The following is a 28,000-nucleotide window of genomic DNA, read 5'->3' on the forward strand; positions in this document are numbered from 1 at the left end:
AGCCTTTAAAAACCTTTGGTGCTTCCTTCCCCTTAAGGGTGGGTCATCGCACGTCCTCTACCCAGGGGCATCCTCTTGGCCCCAGGGGTCATGATGGTGACAAGGAATAGTGGGATGTGTGTCCCCTCCCCACCACAGCACAGCTCCCCCTGGGCTCTCCCACAACATCCATGCCATGGCCAGCAGAGAACAGCGGAGACAGGCACTGGATGAACATGGTTTTATCTACTGTGGCCAAAAACAATAATTAGGAAAAAAAAAAAAAAGAAAAACAAAAAGAAAAACAACAAAACAAACAAACAAACAACAAAACAACCCAAAATAAAGGTCTAAACATGTAAAAATGAGCAGAGAGGGTTGTCAGAGCCACCAGGCCCCACGCAGAGCATCACATCCACCTGGCTCCAGCCCACCTGTCCTGGTGACGTGGCACACAGTGCTGACCCACACCGGGGCCTCCTTGTGCCAGTTGTTCCCTTTGTGCTCATCCCTGTGCAAGGCAGCGTCCAGGTGACACGGCCCCCTCCCCACACCCACCCACCCACGAGGAGGAGAAAGCCTCGAGCAATGCAGGTGGGCTCGACGTGCCGGTGATGGGCGTCTTGGCATTTGGTAGGAAACAGGGCATCTGTCCAAGTTCCGTGGCAGCACCATGGGGAGGGAAGGGAAACAAAGAGAAAAAAATGGGAAAGAAACCCCAAAACAACCCAAAGCGGTGAAGCGGCAGTGCTGGAGGCAGGCTCAGGGGATGCCAAACTGTACAACCAGTTCTTCTTTGGCGTCGACGCGGATCTGTGAGAGCGCGCTGAAGGCGTAGGCGGCTATCCGGGACACCTGCGGGCACGAGGACACGGCCGTGTCACCGCTGGCTCCTGCAACTCCCGCTTATCCGGAAGAAACTGTCGCGGGAGGTTAGCCCCCAGCCCTAACAAGTCCTAAACCTGTCCTGGACTTTGCCCCCCAGATCTATCGAGGCCTTAAACCTGACCTGCACTAACAAGCTAACAAGTTGTAACAAGTCAGCTAACAAAGCAGCACTAACAAGGCAGCACTAACAAGTCGTGCCACGGCTCTGGGCAAGTGAGGAGGGCAATGCTGCTCCTCCAGGACGGGGAACACTGCAGGCTCCCAGGACTCACCCCGGCCCGGCTCACCTGCTGCAGGTCTGCGAAGGGGACGGGGTCGCTGGCGAGCACTTGGTGCGGTTGGTTAGTCAGAGACGGCAGCAGCGGGAGCTTCTTCCAGTGCGTCAGGTTGTTGCTGAGCATGGCCAGGCGTGTGCTGTGAGGGGGGAGCAGCATCAGCACCGTGCCAAGACACAGGGAGACCCAGGAGATGGGTGTGGCACCCCTGGGCACCCAGCACCCCCGAGGGAGAGGGAGGGAGGGAGAGCAGTGCTGCCACACTCCCCGCATCCAGCCCTCTTTGCTCCCCACAGCAAGAGGATGAGAGAGCTTCCAGCTCCTGCTGTGTTGGGAGAGCTGGAAGCTACTGAAAGTACACCTTTCAAGCAGCAGCAGTCACATCCAGCCCACTGCCATCTGCCCCAAGGGCCGGGTGAACACAGGAGCCCTTTGTTCTGGGCTCTGCTGCCAGCACTGCCATGGGCCTCCCCCGAGTGCTGGGAGGGCAGAGGCGTGGGGCTGCATGCTGCTCTCCCTGGCAGGGCAGCCCCACTGTGTGCCGAGTTCACTCCCCTCAGGCCAAACCCCTGCGGCCCTGCCCAGGGACGTGGCTGTGAGGGACTGCGGGCACCCCGAGGGAGAGGGGCAGATCCCACCTGTACTGCCTAGCTCTGTCCATGTACTCATGCTGCTCCATGCCCTGGGAATCCGCTGCCGACACATCGATGATGTTGCTGCAGAGACACAAGAGCGGGTCCCGCTGCAGGCTCACTGCTCCCCCTGAGTTCCCTCCCCATCTCAGAGCATCCTCTGACGAGGGCAGCCAAAATCCAGCACGCTCCAGCACCCCAAAACAAACATCTCAAGGCCAAACTCACCCCATGAATGATGCCAGCTGGACATGAGTGTGCCAGGCATGGGAGCATGAGCATCCCAAAGCCCTCCCACCCAGGCTGCCCCTGGGCATTTGAGGGGAAGCCTCCCCAGAAGGGGACACAGTGCTGGTGCCCCCCCAGCCATCCACTCCACATCCCCATGCAGTCACTTGCTCATCCCGGTTTGGAGCAGGGGGCTACCCAGGCCCAAGGGGCACCTCACATATGGATTCTCATCTCTGTGTCCCCAAGGGGCTCAAAGCCAAGGCAGGGGGTTGTCTACAGGTAGAGGGACGTGGGGGGCTCTGCCACAGCTCCCTCCTTCCCCTCAGCACCTCTGGTCAGTGGGACCCGCAGCCAGGCAGCCGCCCAGCTGTGTGCCCGTCGCAGGGTCAGCGCGGTGCCCAGGGTGTGCTGCCCGCCCCGCGGTGCTGGCACTGGGGCGGTCGTGGCCTGGGGCTTACATGGCCGTTTTGGCGAGGATGGAGGACAACATGGCCTGCTCGTCGGTGCGTGCCGAGGGCAGGTTGTGGTAGCTCTGCTCCGCTCCATTCAGCACCTTGCTGGGAGGGCTGGCTGCCGGCTCCAGCAGCCGCTTCGTCTCTTCTTCCTGAGGGAAAGGCAAGAGGAGAATCAGCCCCGGCTCCCCCACACCAGCACCGTTCACCCCAAGGGATGAGGTGCATCTCACCCTCCACCTGCCAGGAGGGCTTCCTGTGCACCCCAGTGTCACCCGGCACAGCCCCGGCTCTGCTGAGGCAATGGCGAGACTCCTCTTCCCCAATTCCTTTGCTTTTTTCCAGCTAAAGCCCCCATGGCCACGAAGGGACCAAGTGTGGCTGAAATCAGGCAGCGTGTGGAAGCACATCTGGAGGGGCCAATCCTGCAGGCAGGAGCCCACTGCCAGCACCGCCCTGCCCAAAACCTGGCAGCTATCGAGGACCTACAGTGGCCTCACCCCCAACCACAGAAATCCCACCAGCCTTTGGTCTCCACACCGGCATAGCCGGGGGCTCATCGGGGCCAGGTGAACCCCACCTACCACAGCCCAGGGGCAGCAGGGGGTGGGGGGTTCCCAGAGTAACAGGGCACATCCCACCACTCAGTCCAGGGGTGCAGAGCTGTGGCTCAGGCCTTAGTCCTCTGGCTTGGCCGAGCAGCGCCGCAGGAGCCGGGAGAAGAGCCCAGCAGAGAGACCACGGACACAAACCCCCAGGAGAGCAGGATCACAGGAACATTAAAATCGGAAAAGCCCTCTGAGGCCATTGAGTCCAACAGCTCCCCCAGCACTGCCAAGGCCAACACTAACCCATGTCCCAAGTGCCACATCCACATGTCTGTTAAATCCCTCCAGGGATGGGGACTCCAACCCTGCCCTGGGCAGCTGTGCCAGGGCTGGACCCCTCTTTGATATTTTCCCTAATATCGAACCTAAACCTCCCCTGGCATAACTTGAGGCCGTTTCCTCTTTTCCTGTCCCTTATTCCCTGAGAGCAGAGCCCGATCCCGACCTGGCTCCACCCTCCTGTCAGGAAGTTTCAGAGAGCAAGAAGGTCCCTCCTGAGCCTCCTTTTCTCCAGGCTGAGCCCCCTCAGCTGCTCCTCATCAGACTTGTGCTCCAGACCCCTCCCCAGCTCTGTTGTCCTCCTCTGGACATGCTCTGGCCCCTCACTGTCTGTCTTGTCCTGAGAGGGTGCTCAGCCTGTGACCCAGGGTGAGCTGGGAATGCAACCACTCCTCCACTCCTCCAGTCAGTGACATCTCCAGCTCCTGCCTGGACAGCAGCTCCCTCTCCCCTTCCTCCAGCTGGGCCCTGCCGCTGCCATACTCTGGCCCAGGTCCCTCTCCTTCCCTCCCCGCGGCAGCACCACGGCCCAGCCGCCGGCCGGGCTGCCCTGGGGACGGGGCCGAGCTCCCTGGCAAGGCACGGGCAGAGCCCGAATCCCGCCCGGGGATTAAGTTTCGCGGGACAGGTGACAGCCCCAATTCTGCACCGGCCCAGCCGGGAAAAGCTGGCGCTGCTCCCGCCGGCGCCGCTCGAGGCCCTGGACTCGCACCGGCAGCGGGACGGGGGAACGGGACGGGGGATGCTCCGGCACGGCCCCGGGGCACCCCGGGCGGCGCGACACACGCGAGGCACGAGTGACACGGAGGCGGCCAAAGCGGGAGGGCGTTCGGAGGCTGCTCCGGGAGCGGGGAAGGGCCGGGCCCCGCCGAGGGCACACGCCGCCGGTCCCCCCCCGTTCAGGCAGCCCCGGGGGTGCCGGGCCGAGGCTCCCCGGCGGCGCCGCCCCCCCCGGGCCCCTGTCCCCACCTGGTCGGAGGCCTCGGCCTCGCTGCTGTAGCAGCAGCCCATGGCGAGCGCGGCAGCCCCGGCCCGGCCCCGCCGACCACGTGACCGCCGAGTCACCCGCCCACGTGACCGGGGGCGACACGACACAGGCCGCGCGCGCCGCCGGGAGCGCGCGCGCTCCGCGTCACGTGGAGGGGGCGGTGCCCGCGCGTGCGCTGCGTCACGCGGCCCTGCGCGCGCGGTCACGTGCGGGCGTCCAGTGGCCCCCCCCCCCCCCCGGTCGCTTCCGGTGCTCCCGGTGCTCCGAGCGTTCCCTGCGTTCCCGGTGTTCTCAGTGCCCCCTCAGTGCTGCCGCTGTTGTTAGTGCTCCCACTGTCCCCACGTTCGCGGTGCCCCAGTGCTCCCGCTGATCCTAGTGTTCCCAGCGTCCTCAGTGCTTCCACTGTTCCCTATGCCCCTATGTTCCCAGTGTTCCCATGCTCCCAGTGTTCCCAGTGTTCTCAGTGGCCCCGTTGCCGCCGTTCCTAGTGTTCCCAGTGCCCCCATGCTCCCAGTGTTCCCATGCTCCTAGTACACCGATGTTCCCTATGCCACAGTGCTTCCACTGATTCTACTGTTCCCAGTGCTCCCAGCCCCAGTATCAGAACCCCAGTTCCAGTATCAGGATCCCAACCCCAGTGCTGGGGCCCCCCAGCGTCAGCATCAGGCCCCAGCCCCAGTGACAGGACTCCAGCTCCAGTATCAGGACTACAGCTGCCAGTATCAGCATGCCAGTACTGGGGCCCCAGCCCCCAGTTTGGGGACCCCAACCCCAGTACTGGCACCCCAGACAAGAGTGTCAGGACCCCAGCTGACACTGCATCAGCATCCCAGGCCCAGGCTTGCTCCTGCAGCCCCACAGCCCCAGCCTGGCCCTGGCCCCAATGAGCTGGTAACCCGAGCCAGTGGTGGCTGCAGCTAAGGTGACACCATCAATAATTGAGTAGCAGCAGGGCCCCACGCAGGAGTGCCTACCTCTGCCTATCTGGAGTGTGGGGACAGGTAGGTGCCACCCCCACGGCCCTGTCCTCTTGCTGTGTCTGGGGACCCCCAACAGCTCAGGGTGTGGGGAGCGGGCTGTGGGGAAGGATAGGGGGGGTGAGGGCAGCAAAGCTGGGCCAAGGAGGGTTACGAGGGGCTGTGCTGGACACTGCCCCTTAGAGCAGCCCAATGCTGCCCACAACACCAGTCCTGCAGACTCCAATATTGGGACCCCAGCACCCCTCAGACCTGGCACAGGGACCCCCAGAGCATCCCAGGGTGTCTCAGCCCTGCAGGCCCAGCAGCACCAGAGCCCAAGCAGAGACATTTGCAGGGTGTGCAGAGCGCAGCCAACTCGTGGCACGAGTGGGAGCTGTGGGGCTGCACCCTGGGAGGACCCCCACTCCCATATCCCCCGGGTGGGGGCTCTTTCCCCAGCCTCGCTCCCCTGTGATGGTGTCTCCCGCGATCGCACTGGCCTTCCTCCCCTTCCTCGTCACCCTGCTGATCCGGTACCGGCACTACCTGGTGCTGCTGTACCGGGCCGTGCTGGTGGCCTGGCTGCGGGACCGGCTCACCGGCACCACGCGGGAACAGCGCGCCTTCCAGTACCTGCTGGCCCACGCCATCCCCGGGGACCCCCACCACATCCTGCAGACCTTCGACCAGTGGTGCTACCACTGCGAGCACCTCAGCTGTGTGGGGCCCGCCAAAGGTGAGTGCCACCCTTGCCCACACAGGCTGCACCGGGCACAGCCACGGCACCATTGCTGTGGCCGTGACGGTGCTGGTGCGGTCACGGCCCCGCTGGCACAGCTGCGGTTGTTGGTATGGGTGCTGACAGACACGTGCCGTGTCAGGGCGGATCGTGGAGCGGCTGCTGCTGGAGCGGGCACCACTGCGGGTGCTGGAGCTGGGCACCTACTGCGGGTACGGCACCGTGCTGCTGGCACAGGGGCTGCCCCCGGGCGCCCGTCTCTACACCGTGGAGGGAAACCCCCAGCACGCCGCCGTGGCCGAGAAGGTCATCCGCCTGGCCGGCTTCGACGAGCACACGGTGAGCGCCCGGGCACTGGGGCAAAGGCTCTGCGCCTGATACTGGGGGGGAGACGGGCAGGGACCGTGACACCTGCTGGGAGGTATCTGTGGGAAGAGAAAGATTCTTTCCCACATGGACCCCTCACCACTCTGTGAAGCAGGGTGGTGGGTGGGCACCCGGACACAGCACCCCAGGGGCTGAGAGTGCTGTGGCGCAGGTGGAGCTGATCGTGGGCCCCTCAGAGGAGGTGATCCCCCAACTGCGGGAGAAGCACGGCCTGATGAAGGCCGACTTCGTCTTCATGGATCACTGGAAGCGCTGCTACCTGCGGGACCTGCGGCTGCTGGAGAGCCACCAGCTGCTGGCTGAGGGGGCCACCATCCTGGCCGACAACGTCCTCTTCCCTGGGGCGCCCCACTTCCTGCAGTACGCCAAGACCTGCGGCAGGTACCGCTGCAAGGTGCACCGGGCCAGCCTGGAGTACTTCCGCGCCATCCCCGACGGCGTGGCCGAGCTCCGCTACACCGGCGCCCGCTGACCAGGCCACGAGCTCCCGCCCCGCGCTGCCACGGGCACTGACTGCAACGCTGGCTGCAACACGGGCTCTGCAGGAAATGTGCTGGCTGCTGTGGTCTGTGGGGGGGATGCTGGGGGAAACTCGCTCCCTGAGTGGCTCCTGCCTGCGCTGCTTCCCCGTGTCCCTGCAGGGAGCTCTGCCAGAGGGCCCGAGGAAGCATGGTGGGGAGCAGCCCTGCCCTTGCCCGCGTGGCACCCCCATGGCTGCCCCTGCCTGCCCTGGTGGCCTCAGACACCAGATTTGGGGTTGTTTTCTTGTAAACTGAGTTTATTAGAAAAGACGTGTCAGCCCCAATGTGCTGGGCCACAGCTGCCCCTCTGGCTCCCCCAGAGGGGCTCCGCTCCAAGGCCCCCACACAGCACCCATGGCAGGAGGAGCTTCACTGACCTGCCCCACAAAGCCGTGGGGGACAAGGGCTCTCCCCAGCTCCGGTTTGGTGTGGTCATGGCAGAATCAGATCATCCACTGGTCTTGATCCTGCTCTGCCCCCTCCATGTCCACCTGGGAAAGGGAGAGGTTTGAGATCCCCCATCAGAGCAGGGACCCAGGAGAGAGGGGTGGAGGAGAAACTCCTCTGAGGTTCAGCTCAGGCTCCTACACGCTGCATATCCCCTACTCTGGGGTTGCAGTGGGGCCCCCAGCCCCGCTATTTACCTCATTGATCTCCCCGTCATCAGGAGACTCATTATAATCGTTCATCTCATCCATATCCTGCATGTCCTCGTCATCTTCAGAGTCCTCTTCGCTGTCTTCATCATCTTCATCATCCTCCTCCTCCTCCTCATCGTAGTGCTGTGGACACGACAGCTCCAGGGCCCCGCCAGCCCCCCGGCACCCCCCCAGTTCCCTGCCCACACACCCACCTCGGACGCTGGCTTTCCTATGGGCACCAGGTTGTTGTCCTTCTCGGCAATGCTCTGGAGCTGGGGAGGGCAGAGAGGCGGGTGAGCACCCCGGCAGCTCTGGGACACCCCGCGCACTCCCCGCTCGGCTGCCGGCTCACGCTGCTCCCTGACCACGACTATTCCCAGCTGGCAGCTGCCCGAGGAGCCCTGTTCCTCCCACTGGGATCCCCCTGCCTGTGCCCAGCCGAGTGAACAGTGGCTGCAGGCAGCTGCCTGCACTCCCTAGCAAGGACACCCTGGGGGTGAGGGGACTGGGGGTGTCCCCATGTGTGGCATGAGAAGCTCAAACACTAAGTTTATCTATTTTTTTATCAAAAAAAGAGAACCAAATTCGAGGTATCTGCTCAGCCAGACTAACACACCCGCAGCAGATAATTAAAGCTCAATTAAAATGCGCAGGACCTCCCACCCAGAGGGACTGGGAACCTCTCCCAGGTGCTAGGGTTTTAATTGACTGAAGCTGTTTTACTTAATTATAATAACTTAATCACCGAGAAATTGCTTTTTTAAAAACTTTAATCAAGCAGATGTCTTTCCCCCCCCACTCAGGGACGCCGCCGCACCGAACCGCGCTCACGGCGCGGGCATTGTGAGTTACCGGGGTCAGAGATCGGCCTTCGCCTCTCCCGGGAGACGATCCGTTAAATAACGGGGGCTCTGCAGTTACCCCGGTTCGGCACCAGCCTGTTCATTAGCCCCGTGCCCCGGGACCCCCGCGATGCCCCGCGGACGTGCCCGCTCGGGGGGCGCTTCCCCGGACCCCCAGGCCCAAACCCGCTCCCCGCTCCCCACACCTGGTGCCCACCCAGGCCTGGTGCTGCTGCTCCTGCTGCTGCAGCTCGGTCTCGTCCACGCAGGGGCGGTCGAGGTTGAACCAGAGGGGCTCGGTGAGGCGCGGCAGGAGCGACGGGAACAGCGTGGCCATGGCGGGGGCTCCGCGGCCGCGCCGGCCCGACCCGGAAGCGCCGCACCGGAACCGGCCGCGGCGCATGTGCGGTGTGTGTGTGTGTGTGTCCGGAGAGGCCACGCCCACAACGCGCGGCATGAACGGCGGCTGGGGCGGGGCCAGCTCTGATTGACAGGCGGGGGCTCCGCCCTCCGCGCGAGCGGGCCCGGGGCACCCGTGACCCCAAACGGGGGACATGGGACCCCGATGGGGGTATATGTGACACCTCTGGGGGGATATGTGACCCCCCCGGGGCGTCCGTGACCCCAGCGGGGACCCCAACAGGGGGATATGTGACCAACCAGGGGATATGTGACCCCAACAAGGGGATATGTGACCACCCCCGGGTATATGTGACCCCCATGGGGGCATCCGTGGCCCCTCCGGAGATATGTAACATCACACGGGGGTATCTATGACCCCAATGGGGTATCTGTGACACCACCCCCCCCGTATATGTGACACCCCCGGGGGAAACTGTGACCCCCCAGGGGTATCCATGACCCCCCCCGGGGATATGTTACACCCCTGGGGGCATCTGTGACCCCAGAGGGGTATCTGTGACCCCCACAGGTATTTGTGACTCAAGGGGAATCTGTGAGCCCCATGGGGTACCTGTGACCTCTATGGGGCATGTGTGACCCCTATAGAGTATCTGTGATCCCCACGGGGCATCTGCCCCCCCACCAGGGCATGTGTTACCCATGGATGGGGGTATTTGTGCCCCCCTTGGGTATCTGTGACTAACAGCGGATATGTGACCCCCACGGTTGGGGGTGACCCCAGTGGGGGCATATTTGTGATCCTCACAGGGTATCTGCTTCTCTGGGGACAACTGTCACCTGTGGGTGGGATCCGTGATCCCCACGGGGTACCTGACACCCACGCAGGAGTATCTGTCCCCCTACCCAGGGCATCTGGGACCCCAGGGGCATGTCTGGCCTCCCCATCATGTATGAACCTGGAGGTATCTGCCCCTTCTGGGGTATCTGCCCCCCCCAGGGCATGTCTGACACTAGAGGGTTTCTGTCCCCTCTGAGCCACGGATGACTGCCCCCCCCAGGGTATCTACCCACTCACATCCCCAAGGGCCATCGGGAGTATCTATGGTGTCAGTGAGGGGTACCTGCCCCCCCCCGAGGTTATCTGTGACCCCACAGGAGTACCTGTCCCCCCCCCGGGGACCATCTCTTACCCCCCAGGGCAGTCACGGGCACCGTGCAGTGTCAGGGGCTAGGTCCTGCCCCTCGAGCTGCTGTCAGGGTATGAAGCCGCCTCCCACGGGAGGGACGGCAAAACAGCCACGGGTAGATTTTGGCTGGCGCTGGCCCCAGCCTGGCGCCAGCAGGACAAATCCTGGCTCCGTGCAGGGCTTGGGGGGGCCGGGATGGGCGCGAGGGTCAGCCCAGGACACAGCAGGGTGTCGGGGTGCGGTGCCCCGTCTCCTCCGCGCCCAGAGCGCTGCCGAACCTGCTGTGTCCCCACGTCCCGTGACCAGTGGCCAAGGGTTGTGCCGCACCACGACCTTTGAGATGAGCTGTGCTCACCCCCTGGCACCTGAAGCCCAGCACCCCCTCAGAGAAGAGTCCTGGCTCCCGGTGCCCCCCAGGTAAGACCCCCAGCCCCCGTCGGTGGTCCCGGGCCGTGCCCACGTGCTGCCACGCTCCCGTGTGCGCGGTGTGGGACTTTGTCCCCGCTGTCACTGTGTGCCTGGGCTCTGCCGCCCTCACCCCCCCCGCCGCCCCAGCAGAGCCATGGCGGTGACGTTGGCGCTGCTGGTGCTGGTGGCTTGGCCGGCTGCCACCGCTGGGACGGTGACACGGGACTCGCTGCTTAACATCTGCATGAGTGCCAAGCACCACAAAGAGAAGCCTGGCCCTGAGGGGCAGCTCTACGGGCAGGTACGGTCCTTACCCGCTGCTGCAGCACCCACCGGTGCCACTCGCTGTGGGGTCACCAGGATGGACTGCAGGGGGGTCTGTAGCCTGACATGGGCTCCATCACCCAGTGTCACCTCCCTGTGGGCGCTGGTGATTTCCCTGGACCCCCAGTGGGTCCAAGCTGAGCCCTGGTGGGTCCAAGCTGAGCCCTGGCTGCCCTGGTGCAGTGTGTCCTCTGGAAGGATAATGCCTGCTGCACTGCCAACACCAGTCAGGAAGCCCACGAGGACCAGTCCTACCTGTACAACTTCAACTGGGACCACTGCGGGGCCATGCCACAGAAGTGCAAGCGCCACTTCATCCAGGACACGTGTCTGTACGAGTGTTCCCCCAACCTGGGGCCATGGATCGACCAGGTGAGTGCAGACCCCCCCCTCACCCACTCAACGGGACCCTTGGGGTGAACTGGGGTGAACTGGGGGCCCTGCAGGCAGACAACACCTGGCGGAAGGAGCGGATCCGGGACGTGCCACTGTGCCAGGAGGACTGTGAGCAGTGGTGGGAGGATTGCCAGGATGCTGTCACCTGCAAGGTCAACTGGCACAAGGGCTGGAACTGGACCTCAGGTGAGTGGGGGGCGCAAGGGACCCACTCATCATAGTAGCTGGACCCCCCTCCCCCATTCCTGGTGGCTGTGAGTGGGTCTGGGGGTGAGGATCCCCAAGGGGTGGGGGTGATGTGGGTTGCTGGCAGCCTGGTGAGGGTCCCTGTGCCTGTGAGTGGGTCGGCAGGGCGGGGGTGAGGGTCCTCACAGGGTGCAGGGTGATGGGATGGTAGCCCCTGTGCCACCCTGAGGTCAACGCCCCCTCCCCTAGCAAAGCCAGTGGGACCCATCTGGACCCCAATACCATGCACAGGGGAATGACCCACTCCCCCTTCCCAAAGCCCTTGACCCACTTCACCCCTTGACCACCCCAGGCACCAACCAGTGTCCCCAGGGCGCCATGTGCCAGAAGTTCAAGTTCGTGTTCCCCACGGCGGCTGCACTCTGCGAGCAGATCTGGTCCGGCTCCTACCGCTACACATCCCACCACCGTGGCAGTGGCCACTGCATCCAGATGTGGTTTGACCCCGCACAGGAGAACCCCAACGTCGCTGTCGCCCAGTATTACGCCCGTGGCGATGCTCCCCCAAGCCCCCCACTCCCTGTCCTGCTGGCCCTGCTGCCCCCCGCACTCCTGGCCCTGCTCTGAGCAGGAGGCTGCAGGCAGGAGCGGGCAGTGGGTGGTCAGGGGGGTCGCCAAGCTGTCCTGTGCCCCCCCATGGGATGTCCCCAAGCTGTGTCCCCCACAGGCATGTGGATGGTGAATAAATACTCCTGCCCTGCTTGGTGTTGGGGTGCTGTGGGGCTGAGGGGTCCATCGGTGGGAAGCAGTAGGATGGCTGGGGGACTCAAGGTATCTGATCCTGCTTCTCTTGGGGGACAAAGTGAGGCATCACCCCCATTTATCTGTAACAACCCACCTGGTGGCCTGGCATTGCCCCCCGAAACCACTGTGCCTGGCACAGGGCTCCCTGCCACTGGGGCCCAGGGGGATGGGATTGCTGAATGTGTCTCAGCATCTGCCACAGCTCCAGGGCTGTGGGGGTCACCGGTACCCTGGAGTGTGCAGGGTGGGATTGGGGAAATGATGAGGAGAAGGGGGAGGACATCCTGGGGACCCCGAGGTGGGGGCATAGCTGTCGAGGGGGTCCCGCCAGCCTGGAGCCCACCCCAGGGGTCCTCTTCCCCACATGGCCCCTGTTCCCAGCTGTGGAGTGCCGCCGTCCCGACCTCCGGGCCATGGAGATGTCCCTGGTTCTGGTGCCTAACAGGGCCGCGCCCCCACTTTGTGACCGTCTGGCCCTGGTCCTGCCCCACCGCGGCCCGCGGCTACCCGGTGCCCTCATACCGCCAGTGCCCTCGCCCGCCCCTTCGGTGCCCCCGTCCCGGTGGTGCTCCCCCTCCCTGGTGCTTCCCTCCCGGTGCTCTCCATCTCCCGGGGCCGGCGCTCTCCCCTCGGGTGCACGTCCCGATGCTCCCCATCCTTCCCGTGCTCCCCGCTGGTGCTGCCCACTCCCCGGTGTCCTACGCCCCTCGGTGCCGCTGCCCTTCCATCGGACGCCGCCCCCTGCCGATGTCCCTCCGGTGCCTCCCGAACGCCCTACCCACGCCCCGGATCTCCCCCGGTGCCCCCGTCCCGTGCCTCTCCCGCTCCGCCCCCCGGGACCCCACCAGTGCTCCCCCGGTACCGCATCGCTGTTCCCCCAAGCTCCGCGCTGTCGCTTCCCCGGGATCCCCCCGATCCCCTCCGGTGCCCCCACAGACACCCTGCTCGTGTCTCCGCATCTCCCCGGCCTCGCGCTGCCGCCCCGCAGGAGCCCCCCCGGTCACGCCCGGCGGCCACCCCCGGATCTCCCCCCTGCCCCCCCGGTTACCTCGTCCATGCCCCCCCCCAGTGCCCCCATCCCTCCGATGCCCCCGCCCGTCCCCCGATGTCGCCGTCCCCCCCCGTCTCCCCGCCTCCCCCCGGTGCCCGCCCCGCCGGTTCCCCCCGCCCCCGTCGGAGCGCGGCCCCGCGGCGCGGCCCCGGCGGCGGAGCATGGCGGGCGCGGGGGGCGCGGGGGGCGCGGGCGGGGCGGCCCCGGTGCCCCCCTGGTACCACCGGGACCTGAGCCGGGCGGCGGCCGAGGAGCAGCTGGCGCGGGCCGGGCGGGACGGCAGCTTCCTGGTGCGGGACAGCGAGAGCGTGGCGGGGGCCTACGCGCTCTGCCTGCTGTGAGTGGGCTGCGGGCACGGGGGGGCGCGGGGAGGGGCGCGGGGGACACCCCCGAGGGACCGCGGGAGGGCACGGGGCGAGATCCGGGGGCGGTCACCGGCGGTGACCGGGGGGGACACCGGGAGGGACCGGCGCGGGGCCGGGGGAGCCGCGGAGGCACGAGCAGAGTGACGGGGGGAGGACCGGGGGGGATCCCGGGGGGGATCCCGGGGAAGCGGCAGCGCGGAGCTTGGGGGAACAGCGGTGCGGTGCCGGGGGAGCGCTGGTGGGGTCCCCGGGGGCGGAGCGGGAGAGGCACGGGGCGGGGGCACCGGGGGAGATCCGGGGCCGTGGGTAGGGCGTTCGCGGGGGGCACCGGAGGGGCATGGGGGGGATCCGAGGAGAGCAGGACGGGCGCCGGAGGGGCGCCGGATGGGGGGGATCCTGGGCGAGCAGCCGGGAGGGTTTGGGGGAGCAGCATCGAGGTACCAGGGGGACACTGGGGTGTCATGGTGGGGGTCACTGGAGAGGATTCAGGGGAGCACTGGTGGTGTACCGAGGGACACAGGTGGGGTGTCCAGGGAAGGACTGGCAGGGGGCCGGGGAGAGCACTGGGAGACACACCGAGGGCAGGGGGGGCACCAGGGGAGCACTGGCAGGGGGAGCAGTTGGGGGTCACCAGAAGGGATCCAGGCTCTGGAGCACAGGGGGAGAAACGAGGGGACACCAACACCCAGAGGGCAGCAGGCAGAAAAGGGGGCACACCTGAGGGGACACCCGTACTCTGGGGGTTTCTGGGAAATTTGGGGGACTGGGTACGGAGAGACTGGGACAGCTCTGGGCTGTGGATGCTGGGGGGACACAGACACGAGGAGATCTGAGGGGCACAGGGGGACACTGGCACTTCTGGGTGACAGGGCACCAGGGGAATGGCACCCATTCTGGCCTGGGGGTCCCAGGGGACCAGACACCAACAGACTGGGGGGCATTGGAGAGACTGGGGGTCCCTGGGCACGGAGGGGACACTGTACTGGCTCCAGAGGGGCTGTGACACCCACCCTTGCCAGGATGAGGGTCTGTGAGATGAGGGGCCTGGCCTCCACCCCACATTCTTGGGATCTCTGAGCGTCTCCATGGGACTGGGGGTCCCCAGCCCCCATCCTCATGTCTGGGGGGTTCCCAACCTGGGGGAGGAGGTGAGCTCTGTGCCCTTGGGTCACACCACGGGACTCCTGTGGCTCCTGGCTGGTGCTGGGCCATGGGTGAGTGCTGACAGCCCTGGGGTCCTGGAACGCTGCCCCCTCTGCCCAGCAGTGCACCCCAGCCCCCTCCGTACCTGAGGCCTTGCTGGCACCTCGGTGGGTTGGCGGTGTGCCGTGTGCCAGGGTGCTCCTGGGGAGCTCCTGGGGCATGCCCCTGGCTCTACTCAAGGCCTGCCGCCTGTGCCAGCACCTGGACCTTGATGTGGTTGTGGGGTGGCGGTGACGGCATCTCAACTCGAAGCTTTTCTGTGCCCCGAGAGTCCGTGGCAGAACCAGGAGTGCACCGTGAGCTGACCTACCCTGGCCTGGGGCTGCCGTGTGCCGGTGCCATGTGCAGGTGCCAGGCACGCAGCCTCCATGGCAGCAATGCTGCCCTTCCCCGTGGACGGGGGCAAATGTGGTTTCCCATCCATGGGGGCACAGCGTGGCCATGGGCACCAGCTCCCCACCACGAAGCTGGGCTGGCGAACAGCACCAGGGCACAGCACTGGGAGAACATGTGGTGCCACAGGGCACCAGGGTGGGTGACAGGGGGCTGCAGCTGGCGTCATGGTGCGGGTGCCTGGGGAAGGGGTGTCTGTCACTGGTGTTTCCCACTGCCCAGTGAGGGGGTTGTGGGTGCCACACGGCTGTGCCACAGGTTGGGACCACACAGCCTCGCAAAGCCCATCATGGGGATGCCACGGTGGGTGACAGAACCCCGACAAGGACACTGGGAATCCCTGGTGCTGCGATCCCACCCATTGCCAGCGAGTGGGTGGCCAGGGCTGTGAAGCCATTGGCCCCGGCCACTGCCGGGGCCCTAAAAATAGCTGCGGGGGCAGGAGGAGGAAAGGGAACTGCAGCGGGATCCCGGCAGCGTCGGCTTCCTTTAACCCTCCTGTTGGTGCTCCGTGGCCTCTCGGGGTTGGACGTGGCTCACCGGGACATCTCGCTGTGGCCTCGCCATGACACACCGGGGCGTCTCATTGCGGCACACTGGGGCATCACGGGCCCCCACAGTGCCGGCACACCGTGGGGGCACCCCAGGAGTGCCAGCGTGGCCGGCTGGTGGGCAGCGCCATTGGGGGTGGTCCTGGTGCGCTGTCCCCCAGGAGGGGAGGGGTTGGGGCCCCTGTCCTGCCCCACTGCCGCTTCACGGGGACACCAGTGCCAGGGGGTGTGTGGTGTCCCCTGGCCGAGGTGCCCGCGGTGCTCTGGGGAGGAGGGTGGCGGGTGTCCCCTGTGCGCGGAGCCCGCTGTGCCGGCCGGGCCGTGGCAGGGTGCCGGCTGCGTGTCAGAGCCGGCGGGGAGCCCCGGGGCTCCCACATAAAGGCTCTTTGTGCCCGAGCCCGGCGCTCCCAGGCCCCCCCGGCGTCGCTCATCAAAATAGCAGCCGCCAGCGGCGCGGGGCTGGGCAGCCAGGGGCCATGCAGCCCCCCTCCCCCTACCATCCACCCCCTCGGCACGGTGTCCCTCTGGCTCACCTCTGGTTACCCACGGAGGACCCCTTGTCCTCCCCCGCAGCTGAGGTTCCTCCTGGGGGTCCTGCCCCTTGCCTCTCCAATTTGGGGTTCCACGTATTGGTGCTGTGCTGGGGTTCCTCTTGCACCCGCCCATCACACCCCCGTTGCTGTTTTTGCTATGGAGACCCCAAATGGGCCTTAGGACTTTCCACAGAGGCTCCTTATGTTTCCCCCGTTGGGGGGATGTCTCTTTGTGCCGCCCCAATCCCACCAGCTGGGGTTCTCCCACTCTGACTCCTTTGATCTGGGGACCCCTGAGATCCCTCAGCAAAGAGGTTCAACAGTGACCCCCTCACCCCCCCGCAGGGTTTTCCATACAGCCCCCCTGTAGCGGATTGCCGTTCAGCCCCCCCTCCCACTTGGGGGGTTCCCCATGGCCTCCCATGACCCCTGACTGGGCATTGGGGCACCCGGGGGCACTCCCTGCTGGGGTTGGTTGTAGCTGCAGGGGAGGGGCGAGAAATGAGAGACCTGGCACTGCAGGAAGTGGGGTGACACCAGGGGACCCAGTGCTTTGGGGTGGCACCAGGGAACCTGATTCTGTGGGGTGGCACAGGGAAACTAACATCATAGTGTGGCAGCAGGGGACCTGGGGCGCTGTGAGGGATCTGGCACTATAGGAGGACACAGGGGACCTGGCCCCGTGGAGTGGGAACAGGGGACACAGCACCCTGTCCGTGGAAGTGACACAGTGCAGGGGGCACAGATGCTGCCTTGTCCCAGTCCTTCAGCCCCGCGTCAAGGTGCCATCGGGGCAGGGGACATGGCAGCTGAGTGGAGCAGTGGCCCTGGTGTGGTGACCAGTGGCCCTGGCGTGGTGACCAGTGGCCCTGGCATGGTGACAACCTCCTCGATGCTCATGGTGAGCTCCATGGCCAGAGGCCAGCCCAGGAGCCACCGTCCCTCCTGACAGCACTGGGGTGGGGGAGTCTGGCTGTGCCAGGGGTCCATGGCTTCTGGAGTCCCCAGGATGGGGAAGGGACACCCCTGGAGTCCCGGTCCTGCTCCTTGCACCCGCTGCTGTTGTCACCCTGTCTCTTAGCGCCGCCTGTCACCCCCTGCCCCGGGATCGCGTCCCTGGTTCCTGTCAGCTTCCATTGGAAAATAAATTGTTTCCTGGCGTCCTGGCTGCCAGCTCCTGCCTGCTCCTGCCAGCTCCTGCCTGCGCCTGCCAGCTCCTGCCTGCACTGCAGGCTGGGGACACAGGCTCCGGCACACAGACAGGCAGTGGGGCTGGGGCGGTGGCACTACCAAGGACATAGTGGTGTTGATCGTGGGATCAGAGCAAGCAGAGGCGTCAATCTGGGACCCCCAGCACCCATCCAGGACCCCCAGGCCCCATCCTGCGGGCATTTTCCTATAGGTTTCCCTGTCAGCTCATTGGATGCCGTAGGGAATAGTGGTACTGGAGCTCCTCACTGCGGGTGCTGGATGAGTGCTGGGCCATGCAGGTGGGTGGGGGGATGCCACGCAACCCCCTAGAACCCCCTGCCTGATGGCCTCCTCCCCGCTGCCACAGGTTCCAGAAGCACGTCCACACCTACCGCATCCTGCCCGACGAGGAGGATTTCCTGGCCGTGCAGGTGGGCAGTGAGGGCACGGGACACCCTCTGGCTCGTGGGCAGCGAGGGGTCTCTGGCTCGGCGGGGCTCAATCTCGACCTCGTGCCATGAGTGTGCCCGTCTCTTTGGCTGTGCCGGGCTGCTGTGCCGGGTGGATGTGCCGGGCTCAGCCCTGGCCTGGTGCCACGCGCGTGCCCGGCTGTGCCGGATGGCTTGGCTGTGCCTGTCTTGGCGGGCTGCCAGCACCGGGTATTTTTAGAGCAACAGAACCCCCTTTGTGCCGGCCGGGCAGGCAGGAAAAGCCGCCCCCGGGAGGGAGGAGGCCGAAGGATGACTGCTGCCTGCACCCTGCCAGCCCACCTGCCAGCCCCCCGTGGGTGGCACCAGGGCACTGTGCCACATGCACTGGGCTCGGCTCCCCACCATGGGCTGTGGGGTCAGCCCCCCATCCTGCTTGTGGGTCCCTGCATAGTGGCATCTCCGCATGGGAGGATTCCTGCATGGGAGTCTTTTTGTGGGGGGGGGCATCCCTCCGTGGTGGCATCTCTGCACAGTGGTATCTCTGCATGGTGACATCCCTGCATGGTGGAATCCCTGCATGGGGATGTCCCTCCTTGGAGATATCCTTGCATAGGGACATCTCTGCCTGGGGGTCCCTGCGTGGTGGCGTCCCTGCATAGTGGGTTCCCTGCCTGGTGGTGTCCCCACGCGGGGGTCCGGTGACGGTGGCTGCAGGTGCTGATGGCCCCGGTGTCCCCGTGTCCCCGCAGACGTCGCAGGGGGTGCAGGTGCGGCGCTTCAAGACGCTGAGCGAGCTAATCGCCCTGTACCTGCAGCCCAACCAGGGGCTGGTCTGCACCCTGCTCTTCCCTGTCGAGAGGGAGAAAGAGAAGGAGACCGTGGAGGACAGGGACTACTCGGGTATGGCAGGGTGACACCGGCGGGTGGGTGGGGTCCTGGGACCCCCGGGGTGGCAGGGATTGACCCCCTCATCGCCCTGTTGCAGATGGAGAGGATGAGAAGCCGCCGCTGCCACCACGCTCTGGCTCCACCAGCTTCTCCAGTATCTCGGCCGGGCTCAGCCCCACCAGCCTGGGACCAGCCGTGCCGGAGGGGCCGGCAGAGAGGTGAGGGTCTGCCCATCTCCTGAAGGTCCCCTGTCTGTCCCCTGCCCATCCCCTGCCCATCCCTGCCAGCTCTCACCCCCTGGGTGTCCTCCTCGCAGTGCCAACGGGCTCAGCAGCATCTCCCACGAGTACCTGAAGGGCAGCTACACCCTGGACCTGGAGGCAGTGAAGGGGGGGGCCAACAGCCTCCCCCACCTCAACAAGACCCTTGTCACCTCCTGCAAACGGCTGCACAGGTGGGTGCTGGGCGCTGGGACAGAGGGACAGATGGAGGGACTTCTGTGTCACCCACTGAGCTGGCTCCTCTTGCCCCTGCAGTGAGGTGGACAAGGTGCTGGCAGGGCTGGAGATCCTCTCCAAAGTGTTTGACCAGCAGAGCTCCCCCATGGTTTCCAAGATCCTGCAGCAGGTGAGGGGGATATGGGGACACGGTGGTGGCAACCCACCACCACGGACTGTGCCCACAGACCCCACCGTAGCACCATCCATGGGTGGTGGGAAAGCCTGGGGAGAAACACCCACCATCCTGCCCCATCCCAGGGCGCCTGGGGGTCTTGTTACTCTGGGGCGGAACTGGGGTGGGTGTGGGGATCCCATCCCTGTGCTGGGGTTACCTGCTGGGGGTTCCAGACAGCAGGGCAGAGCGGGGAGCAGGAGCTGGAGAGCCTGGTGCTGAAGCTGTCTGTGCTGAAAGATTTCCTCTCCTCCATCGAGAAGAAGGTGAGGCCAGGGGTGTGCAGGGGATGTGTTCTCATGGGGGTGTCCTGAGGGATCTGTGGGGCTGATGGCACTGATGGGGCTGATGGTGGGACTGGGACAGGTGACAGGGATTGTTGGGCTGGTGGAGCTGGGGGAGGCTCGTGGGAATGAGGCAACAGTGGGACTGGGGGTGGGGGCAGTGGAGCTGGGACACTGGTAGGGCTGAGGGGGCTGGTGGATCTTGGGGGGCTGGGAGGGCTGAGGGTGCTTGGAACACTGGTGGGACTGGAGAGTTGGAGGGGTTGGTAGAGCTGGGGGGGCTGGTGGGCTCTCGGTTGATGCCACTGGGGGCTCTGGCAGGCACTGAAGGTCCTGCAGGAGATGAGCTCGGCTGCCCCCACTGCCCCCCCCCAGCCTCTGTCCCGCAAGGCCAAGAGCATCCCAGTGCAGACCTTCGAGGTGAGCCCAACCCTACCCTACCCCCCCTTCCTGAGTTTCAGAGTTCTGGGAGACTTCTGGCGTCAGCTGAGTGCATGTGGTGTAACACTGAGGGCACAGACCCCGAGGTGTCCCCAGCTGGAGTGCTGGGGTGTCCCCTCTGTCCTCCCTCATCCCAGTGTCCCCCGGCAGGTGAAGCTGGACATCACCCTGGGGGACCTGACCAAGATTGGGAAGTCACAGAAGTACACACTGAGTGTGGACGTGGAGGGGGGGAAGCTGGTGGTGCTGAAGAAGCAGAAGGACTCCCAGGAGGACTGGAACACCTTCACCCACGACAAGAGTGAGTGGGGAGGCACCCACGGGGCCCCCTGAGGCTGCCTTTGTGCTGGGGAGCGTCCCCGTGGGGCTCAGCGGTGGGCTGGGAGCTATGGGGTGTCCCCATCCTGGGGGTCCCCCAAAGCGTGGGCTGGGGGGGCTCCAGCACCCAGCTGGCACCCAGCACCCCCCAGCTCTCGCCACTCCTCCCCAGTCCGTCAGCTGATCAAGTCACAGCGAGTGCAGAACAAACTGGGCATCGTTTTTGAGAAGGAAAAGGATAAAACACAACGGAAAGACTTTGTTTTCGTCAGTGCCCGGGTGGGTAATGCTTGGATGGGGGGACAAGGGGGCAGGTCCCTTGGTGGGGGGGGGGCAGGATTTAACCCTTGGGCCCTGCTGGGGCTCAGGGCCGGGTGCTGGGTGCTGGTGCTTGATGGCTGGGGGATGTCCCTGTAGTGGTCCCCCATGCCCGGGAGGTGCCAGGTTTGGCTGAGCCAAAGCAGGGGTGCTGGAAGGGGTTGTGGGGAGCCCCTCCGGCCCCCCCTCTCAATGTCCCCCCCTGCAGAAGCGTGAGGCTTTCTGCCAGCTCCTGCAGCTGATGAAGAACAAGCATTCCCACCAGGATGAGCCTGACATGATCTCTATCTTCATTGGCACCTGGAATATGGGTGAGAAGGGCGGGGGAAGCCCATGGTGGAGTGCCGAGACCCCGGGGTGCCCCCTAACCATGCCGTCCCCCTTGCAGGCAGCGTCCCCCCCCCTAAGAGCATCACCTCATGGTTCACCTCCAAGGGGTTGGGCAAGACCCTGGATGAGGTGACGATGGCCATCCCCCATGACATCTACGTCTTCGGCACCCAGGAGAATTCCCTGGGAGACAAGGAGTGGGTGGACTTCCTGCGCACTGTCCTCAAGGACTTCACGGAGGTCGAGTACCGCCCGGTAGGAACCGGGGGCTCCGGGGGATCCTGGGGACTGCGGTGTGCAGGCACCAGTGGGTGGTGGAGGTGGGCGATGCTCGGTGTCCCTGGGGTGGCTGTGCTCTGGCTCTGTGACACAGGGTGCTTTGGGGTCCTGTCGTGGTGCTGGGTGGCTGTTGGTGCTCCAGTTCTGCTGACACCAGGTATTTTAGGGTGCTCTCCTGGTGCTGGTAGCTGTGGGTGCTGATGGTGGTGGAATTCCTGGGGAACAGCCCTGGGAGGGAGAGGCTGGGGTGGAGCTGTGATGAGCAGCAGCTGTGGGCGCACCCCCCATGGCCCGGGGGGGCCCCATGGCGTGCTGGCAGGGGCTGAGGATGCCGGGGCCGGCAGGTGGCCATGCAGTCCCTGTGGAACATCAAGGTGGTGGTGCTGGTGAAGCCGGAGCACGAGAACCGCATCAGCCACGTCAGCACCTCGAGCGTCAAGACAGGGATCGCCAACACCCTGGGTAGGGGCCCGTGGGGGCACGGGGGGTGTGCGCTGCACCGGGGGGGGCCACGAGTGTCTGGGTTTCCAGGGTGGTCCCGGTGTTGCATGGGTCACACAGGATGGGGTCCTGGAGCACGTGTGTTGCTTGAAGAGGAGTCTGGGGGGTGTGTTTTGCCCAAGGAGGGATCCCAGAGCACATGTGTTGCATGAGGAGGGGTCTGGGTGCGGGTGTTTCACAAGGAGGGCTTTCCGTGTGTGTGTGTTGCACGAGGCAGGCTCTGGGGGTTCATGCAGTACGTGAGAAGGGCTCTGGGCACGTGCCCATGCCAGCCAGCCAGGTGGGGACTGTGCCCCCCATCCCCCAGGGTTGGGGGACTGCCCCTGCCCTGGCCTGATCCCATCCCATGTCCCCGTGTCCCCACAGGGAACAAGGGCGCTGTGGGCGTCTCCTTCATGTTCAATGGCACCTCCTTTGGCTTCGTCAACTGCCACCTCACCTCTGGCAATGAGAAGACGGCACGGTGAGCACCCCCACTCCAGAATGGGCCGGGAGGGGCCCTGTCTCCTTGTCTGTGACACCCCTGTCCCCATGTCCCCTACTTCAGGAGGAACCAGAACTACCTGGATATCCTGCGCCTACTCTCGCTGGGGGACAAGCAGCTGAGCTCCTTTGACATCTCCCTCCGCTTCACCCACCTCTTCTGGTTTGGGGACCTCAATTACCGCCTGGACATGGACATCCAGGTTGGGGGACGGGGATGGGGGGTGAGGGGTGTCAGGTACCCCCTGCCCAGCCCGGTGCCAGCCCCTCTGTTCCGCAGGAGATCCTCAACTACATCAGCCGCAAGGAGCTGGAGCCGCTGCTGAAGGTGGATCAGCTCAACCTGGAGAAGGAGAAGCACAAGGTGTTCCTGCGCTTTGGTGAGGACTGGGGGGGCTCTGGGAGAGTCTGGGGGGATAGCCCCTCCTGCTGGGACTGTCCTGATCCACCGCTGTCTGTGCAGGTGAGGAGGAGATCACCTTCCCCCCCACCTACCGCTACGAGCGGGGCTCCCGGGACACCTATGTCTGGCACAAGCAGAAACCCACAGGGGTAGGTGCTGGGGTAGTGGGGAGTCAGGGGAGGGGTAGACACCCCAACCTGAACCCTCATCCACTCCCCATCCCTGCCAGGTGCGTACCAACGTGCCGTCCTGGTGCGACCGCATCCTCTGGAAATCCTACCCCGAGACTCACGTCAACTGCAATGCTTATGGTGAGCAGTGTGACCCCCCAACACCCCCCCTCCCATTCTGGGACGGTCCCTTCCATCCTGACTGTCCCCCCATCCCTGCTGGCTGCAGGATGCACGGATGACATCGTCACCAGTGACCACTCACCCGTCTTCGGCTCCTTCGAGGTGGGAGTGACATCCCAGTTCGTCTCCAAAAAAGGTGCCTGTGCCCAAGGGGACATCTCGCTGTCCCCCACCCCCCATGGGTTCCACCTCTCCCTCGAGATGGGGAGGTCCCAGGGGGGTTCCAACACCTCGCCTCTCCATGGAGGGCTCTCCAAGTCCTCGGAGCAGGCGTACATCGAGTTTGAGAGCATCGAGGCCATCGTGAAGACATCCAGTCGCACCAAGTTCTTCATCGAGTTCTATTCTACCTGCCTGGAAGGTGAGGACTGGGATCGCAATGTGGGGTCCCAGGGGGGCTGACAGGGGTGATGCCATGTCCCCCCCACACCACAGAGTTCAAGAAGAGCTTCGAGAATGACAGTCAGAGCAGCGACAACATCAACTTCCTCAAAGTGCAGTGGTCCTCCCGGCAGCTGCCGACGGTGAGGAGGGGCTGGGGGCTGACAGGGTGGGCGCCAGGGGGAGCTGCAGGCGGGGAGACCCCCACTCAGTGCCAGCACCTTGTCCCCTTGGCTGCAGCTGAAGCCCATCCTCTCTGAGATTGAGTACCTGCAGGACCAGCATCTCCTGCTCACTGTCAAATCCCTCGATGGCTATGAGTCCTACGGTGAGTGTCCACACCAGCACTGCACCTGCCCCCGGGGGTCCATGGGGTGCAGACCCCTGACCCCCCTGCTGTCACCCCCAGGGGAGTGTGTCATTGCCCTGAAGTCGATGATTGGCAGCACAGCACAGCAGTTCCTCACCTACCTGTCCCACCGTGGCGAGGAGACCGGCAACATCCGTGGCTCCATGAAGGTCCGGGTGCCCACTGAGCGCCTGGGCACCCGTGAGAGGCTCTATGGTGAGGACTCCCCTCCCCGGGGGAAACTGTGGGGACAGGACCCCACCACTGAGCCCCTGTTCCCCCGCAGAGTGGATCAGCATTGATAAGGACGAGACGACAACCGGCAAAGGGAAGGTGCCTCTGAGTGCCAGGGCCACCCAGGACTATGCCAAGTACGGGGGACAGGGCTCGGTGGGTGGGGGGCACCCGTAACTCCCAGCTGGGGGGCCCTGGGGCTCAGGAGGCTGCAGGAATGGTGTGTGGGATGTGACTGGGGGCAGCTGTGTGCCATGCAAGGCAGGGATGGGGCTCTGTTGTGCCTCCAAGAGTGACACTGGCATGTTTTGGTGGCTGAGCCCTATGCTGAGGGGCTGAACCCCATCTTGGGTGGCTGAGCCCAGTGCTGGGCTGCTAAGACCCATCCCAGGGGGTCTGAACCTTGTTACCATCCTGGGGCTCTGAGCTCCACTGCAGGGGTTCGAGCCCCATGGGGCACCCAACACCTCCTGTTGCCCAGGTCTGTGGGGCGGAAGCCCACCGGTGCCGAGCCCCCCACTGCCAACCCAGCGAAGCTTCTGGAGGAGCCCGAGAAGGGCAGTACTGCAGCAGCCCCCTGGCCCCCTGCCCCACACCGTGGCACCCCCAGGGACGAGGCTGCCCCGAGCCGGTGAGGGAATGTGGGCAGGGCTGGGGAGGGGGCGCGCTCTGGGTTGCCACGCTCACCCCTGTGCCTGCAGGTCCAAGGCAGAGGCGGTGCCAGAGCTGTCGGGGGCTCCCCTGAAGAACAGCTTCAACAATCCGGCGTACTACGTCCTGGAAGGGGTCCCCCACCAGCTGCTGGCACCAGGGGATCCCGGCAAGCCCCCCAAGGCCAAGGTGCAGCTGGCAGTGCCGGAACGCCGCCGGCACCCTTCGGTGTGCCGTGGTGACGAGAGCGAGGAGGAGGAGGATCTCGGCACCCTCAACCTGCCACCGCCAGATTTCCCCCCGCCGCCACTGCCGCGGGAGCTGGAGCTCCCCCCAAACCCCTTCTTTGGCACCCCCAAGGAGCCGCCGGTGCCCGCCGCGCGTGAGGACCCCAAATCCCACCCCGCTGCCTTTGGAGAGGCTCCCCTGCCCAAGCTGCACCCCCGGCCACCCCCAGCTGCTGGGGCTGGATTCGGGATGGAGGGGGCTTGTGGGACCCCTGTTACCGGGGGGCTGCCTGCAGTGGGGGGGCTGCCTGCAGTGGGGGGGCTGCCTGCAGTGGGGGGGCTGCCGGGTGCTGGGGGGCTGCTGGATGACCGCTCCTGCTCGGTGCTGCAGATGGCCAAGACGCTGAGTGAGGTGGACTACGGGGGTGGGAAGGGGAGGGTGGCCCCACCCCCACCGCTGCTGGCCAAGGGGGGGCTGCCCCCCCGCTGCCTGCCCCCCGACTATGGCCGCCCCCTCGCCTTCCCGCCCCACTCCATCCGGGAGAGCATCCAGGAGGACCTGGCCGAGGAGGTGGGTGATGCAGGGTGGGTGGGGGTCAGGCTGCTGGGCCCCCCAGCGTGCTCAGCTGGGGCTGTCTGGGGGGCCCCGTGGTGCTGAGGGTGTCGGGTGCTGGGGGTGCAGGTGCTGGGCCGTGGCGTGGGCACCGTGCCCGGCGTGGGCGAGTGGCTGCGGGCGCTGGGGCTGGAGCGGTACGAGGAGGGGCTGGTGCGCAATGGTTGGGATGACCTGGAGTTCCTCAGGTGAGCAGCCCCCCGAAACTGCTCACCCACACCCCCAGACTTGCCATCCCCAGGGGGTCCATGTCCTCCCCAGGGGGCCACAGCAATGCCTGGGTGGGGTGACCCTGCTCTGGGGAGATCCATGGGGGTACTGCCTTCAGTGGTCCCCACTGCCCCTGGGTGGGTCCCCACTGCCCCCTTAGGATCTACACTTCCTTGGGGTTTCTGCTTCCCCTTGCTGCCCCCGGAGGTCCCCACAGCCCCCAGAGGGTTTGTGCTGCCCTGGGGGGTCCCCACTGCTCTTGAGGATCCCTGCTGCCCCTGGGTGTCCCAGCTGCCCCAAGGGGTCCCCCCTGCCCCCCCAGGAGGGAGGCTGGGTGGGCACCCAGCAGCCCAAGTGGGGGCTCTCACGCCCCCTCTTGGGGACCTCACCTGGGCGGGGTGCCCCCCTTGAGGCTGGGGCGTGCCTGGGGGCAGAGAGCTCCATGTCTGCACCCCCACCCCAGTGACATCACGGAGGAGGACCTGGAGGAGGCTGGAGTGCTGGAGCCCGGCCACAAGCGTGTCCTCCTGGAGAGCCTCCAGCTCCGCAAGTAGCTGCCGCCGCACAGCCGGCGTCCCGCGCGTCCCACAGCCCGGCATCCCACATCCTGCGGCTGCACATCCTGCGGCCCAGCATCCGAAATCCTGCAGCAACCAAATCCTGCAGCCACACATCCCAGACCTTGCAGTCGCGTGTCCCGTGGCCCAGCACCCTGCGTCCCGCAGCCGCACGTCCCGGGTCCCGTGGGTGTGCACTCCACATCCCGGACCCTGCGGCCGTGCATCCCGGATCCCATGGCCGTGCATCCCAGATCTTGCATCTGAGCATCTTGCATCCTGCAGCTGAGGATCCCTCGTGCCATGGTCACACATCCCGCATCCATGCATCCCACCATCACCAGCAGCCAGTGGGAGCTCCGGGACCCCCACGGCCTGCCCCCCATCTCGGGTGCTGGGTAACGGGGTGGGGAGGGGGGAGGGGGGGACAGGGTGGGTGGTGGGTTCTGGTCAGACAATTTCACAGGGGGGTCCCTATGGGGCATCCTCACATATAAGTTATTTCTTATTTATTGGAAGAAGGGCTGGGGGAAGGGCTGTTGGGGGGGAACCCTGGGAGCCCTGGCTCCCCCCACAGCCCCTCACAGCTAGGAGGAGGAGGAGGAGGAGGAGGCGCTGAGCAAAGTCGTGTGTCAATCCAAGTGCCTTCATGATGCCCAGCCAGCACTGGGATGGGATGGGAGGGCTTGGCCAGCCCCCACGGACAACACTGGGCGGAGCTCAGGGTCTCCATCCCCACCCCAAGGGTCCTGTCCCCACCCTGAAAGTCCCATCCCCACTCTGAGGGTCCCTGTCCCCACCCCCAGCGTCCCTGTCCCCACCCCAGGGCACCGATCCCCACCCTGAGGGTCCCTGTCCGCAACACAGGAGTCCCACCCCTACCCTGTGGGTTTCTGTCTCCACTCCGAGGGTCCCTGTCCCCACCCCAGGGATCCATGTCCCCACCCTGGGGATGTCCCGTCCCCTCCCTGGGAGTCCCTGTCCCCACCCTGGGAGATCCCCATCCTCACCCCAGGGGTGCCATCCCCATCCCTGGAGGTTTCTGTCCCCACCCCAGGGGTCCCTGTCCCCATCTTTGGGGGTCCCATCCCCACCATGGAGGTCCCTGTGCCCGCCCTGGGAGTCCCTACCCCGGGAATCCCACTGCAGCAGTCAGATCAGTGCCTTCACCCAGACCCCACCTCACACCACCAGTGCCTCCGGGGTGTGCCCCCACTCCCAGTTTGCCCATTAGGTACTTGCTGGGTCCGTCCCCACCCCGGGGGTCTCTGTTTCCCTCGGGGGCAGTGGGGCTGGCACCCAGGTCCCCCCGTGGGTGCTCAGCCCCCAACCTCACCAAGTGCCCTTCCAGGGGGGTCCCTAGGGTGGGGGTCCCCCAGCCATGCCTTCCCCGCTGGGGTGACCCCTCCAGACTCTCCCTGTCCCCAGGGGGCTGGTGGGCAATACCACCCCCATCCCCTCCCTCCCCTCACTCCGGCTGAGATGAAGGATGGGCCGGCCCCCCCAGCAGCCCCCCAAAATCCCCTGACTGTTTGTTACTGGGGTGTTCGGTGTGAACTTCCCCCCACTAAACCCCTGTCTTGTCGTGCCCTGTGTTTGGTGGTTTTTGGTAAATCTGGACTGGTTTTTGTTACATTTCATGCAATGGGTGTGGTGGAGCTCTCCGCATGGCAAGGGGGGGTCTGGGGGGGTCTGGGAAGT

General features: G+C 65.5%; 5 protein-coding genes across 8 annotated transcripts; 3 read left to right on the forward strand and 2 right to left on the reverse strand.

The window, feature by feature from the left end:
- Nucleotides 1-205: 205 nt before the first annotated feature.
- LAMTOR1 (late endosomal/lysosomal adaptor, MAPK and MTOR activator 1) lies at nt 206-4,421 on the reverse strand. The gene is made up of 5 exons (XM_051779453.1): nt 4,314-4,421; nt 2,464-2,609; nt 1,781-1,858; nt 1,155-1,281; nt 206-834 (listed from the first exon to the last, which is right to left on the reverse strand). Exons 1-5 carry the CDS (start codon nt 4,353-4,355, stop codon nt 742-744), a joined length of 486 nt encoding a protein of 161 aa, XP_051635413.1. The 5' UTR covers nt 4,356-4,421; the 3' UTR covers nt 206-741.
- A 163-nt stretch (nt 4,422-4,584) lies between these two features.
- On the forward strand, nt 4,585-7,064 carry TOMT (transmembrane O-methyltransferase). 2 transcript variants are annotated; one of them, XM_051779441.1, is made up of 4 exons: nt 4,585-5,333; nt 5,751-6,027; nt 6,173-6,369; nt 6,569-7,064. In XM_051779441.1, exons 2-4 carry the CDS (start codon nt 5,766-5,768, stop codon nt 6,887-6,889), a joined length of 780 nt encoding a protein of 259 aa, XP_051635401.1. In that variant the 5' UTR covers nt 4,585-5,333; nt 5,751-5,765; the 3' UTR covers nt 6,890-7,064. The 2 variants fall into 2 exon arrangements, with proteins under 2 accessions (XP_051635401.1, XP_051635400.1); XM_051779440.1 differs by having other exon boundaries at nt 4,585-6,027.
- Nucleotides 7,065-7,174: 110 nt separating this feature from the next.
- On the reverse strand, nt 7,175-9,280 carry ANAPC15 (anaphase promoting complex subunit 15). 2 transcript variants are annotated; one of them, XM_051779450.1, is made up of 4 exons: nt 8,628-9,280; nt 7,792-7,851; nt 7,583-7,720; nt 7,175-7,429 (listed from the first exon to the last, which is right to left on the reverse strand). In XM_051779450.1, exons 1-4 carry the CDS (start codon nt 9,177-9,179, stop codon nt 7,382-7,384), a joined length of 798 nt encoding a protein of 265 aa, XP_051635410.1. In that variant the 5' UTR covers nt 9,180-9,280; the 3' UTR covers nt 7,175-7,381. The 2 variants fall into 2 exon arrangements, with proteins under 2 accessions (XP_051635410.1, XP_051635411.1); XM_051779451.1 differs by having other exon boundaries at nt 8,639-8,819.
- A 137-nt stretch (nt 9,281-9,417) lies between these two features.
- On the forward strand, nt 9,418-12,549 carry LOC127467451 (folate receptor alpha-like). 2 transcript variants are annotated; one of them, XM_051779426.1, is made up of 5 exons: nt 9,418-10,388; nt 10,527-10,680; nt 10,887-11,075; nt 11,150-11,285; nt 11,638-12,549. In XM_051779426.1, exons 1-5 carry the CDS (start codon nt 9,826-9,828, stop codon nt 11,910-11,912), a joined length of 1,317 nt encoding a protein of 438 aa, XP_051635386.1. In that variant the 5' UTR covers nt 9,418-9,825; the 3' UTR covers nt 11,913-12,549. The 2 variants fall into 2 exon arrangements, with proteins under 2 accessions (XP_051635386.1, XP_051635387.1); XM_051779427.1 differs by having other exon boundaries at nt 10,530-10,680; nt 11,638-12,546.
- Nucleotides 12,550-13,271: 722 nt separating this feature from the next.
- INPPL1 (inositol polyphosphate phosphatase like 1) lies at nt 13,272-27,939 on the forward strand. Its single transcript, XM_051779387.1, has 28 exons — nt 13,272-13,477; nt 17,744-17,807; nt 18,557-18,707; nt 18,793-18,913; nt 19,012-19,149; nt 19,232-19,322; nt 19,544-19,633; nt 19,973-20,071; nt 20,243-20,393; nt 20,583-20,689; nt 20,937-21,039; nt 21,117-21,313; nt 21,682-21,799; nt 22,205-22,301; nt 22,386-22,524; nt 22,602-22,701; nt 22,785-22,873; nt 22,954-23,035; nt 23,124-23,213; nt 23,325-23,438; nt 23,513-23,601; nt 23,699-23,786; nt 23,868-24,023; nt 24,094-24,178; nt 24,523-24,672; nt 24,743-25,490; nt 25,602-25,720; nt 26,206-27,939. Exons 1-28 carry the CDS (start codon nt 13,302-13,304, stop codon nt 26,294-26,296), a joined length of 3,843 nt encoding a protein of 1,280 aa, XP_051635347.1. The 5' UTR covers nt 13,272-13,301; the 3' UTR covers nt 26,297-27,939.
- Nucleotides 27,940-28,000: the final 61 nt, after the last annotated feature.

The sequence above is a fragment of the Manacus candei genome, unplaced genomic scaffold (assembly GCF_025592945.1).
Source record: "Manacus candei isolate 608988 ecotype Guabito, Panama unplaced genomic scaffold, ASM2559294v1 h1tg000014l, whole genome shotgun sequence".
Classification (NCBI taxonomy): Eukaryota; Metazoa; Chordata; class Aves; order Passeriformes; family Pipridae; genus Manacus; species Manacus candei.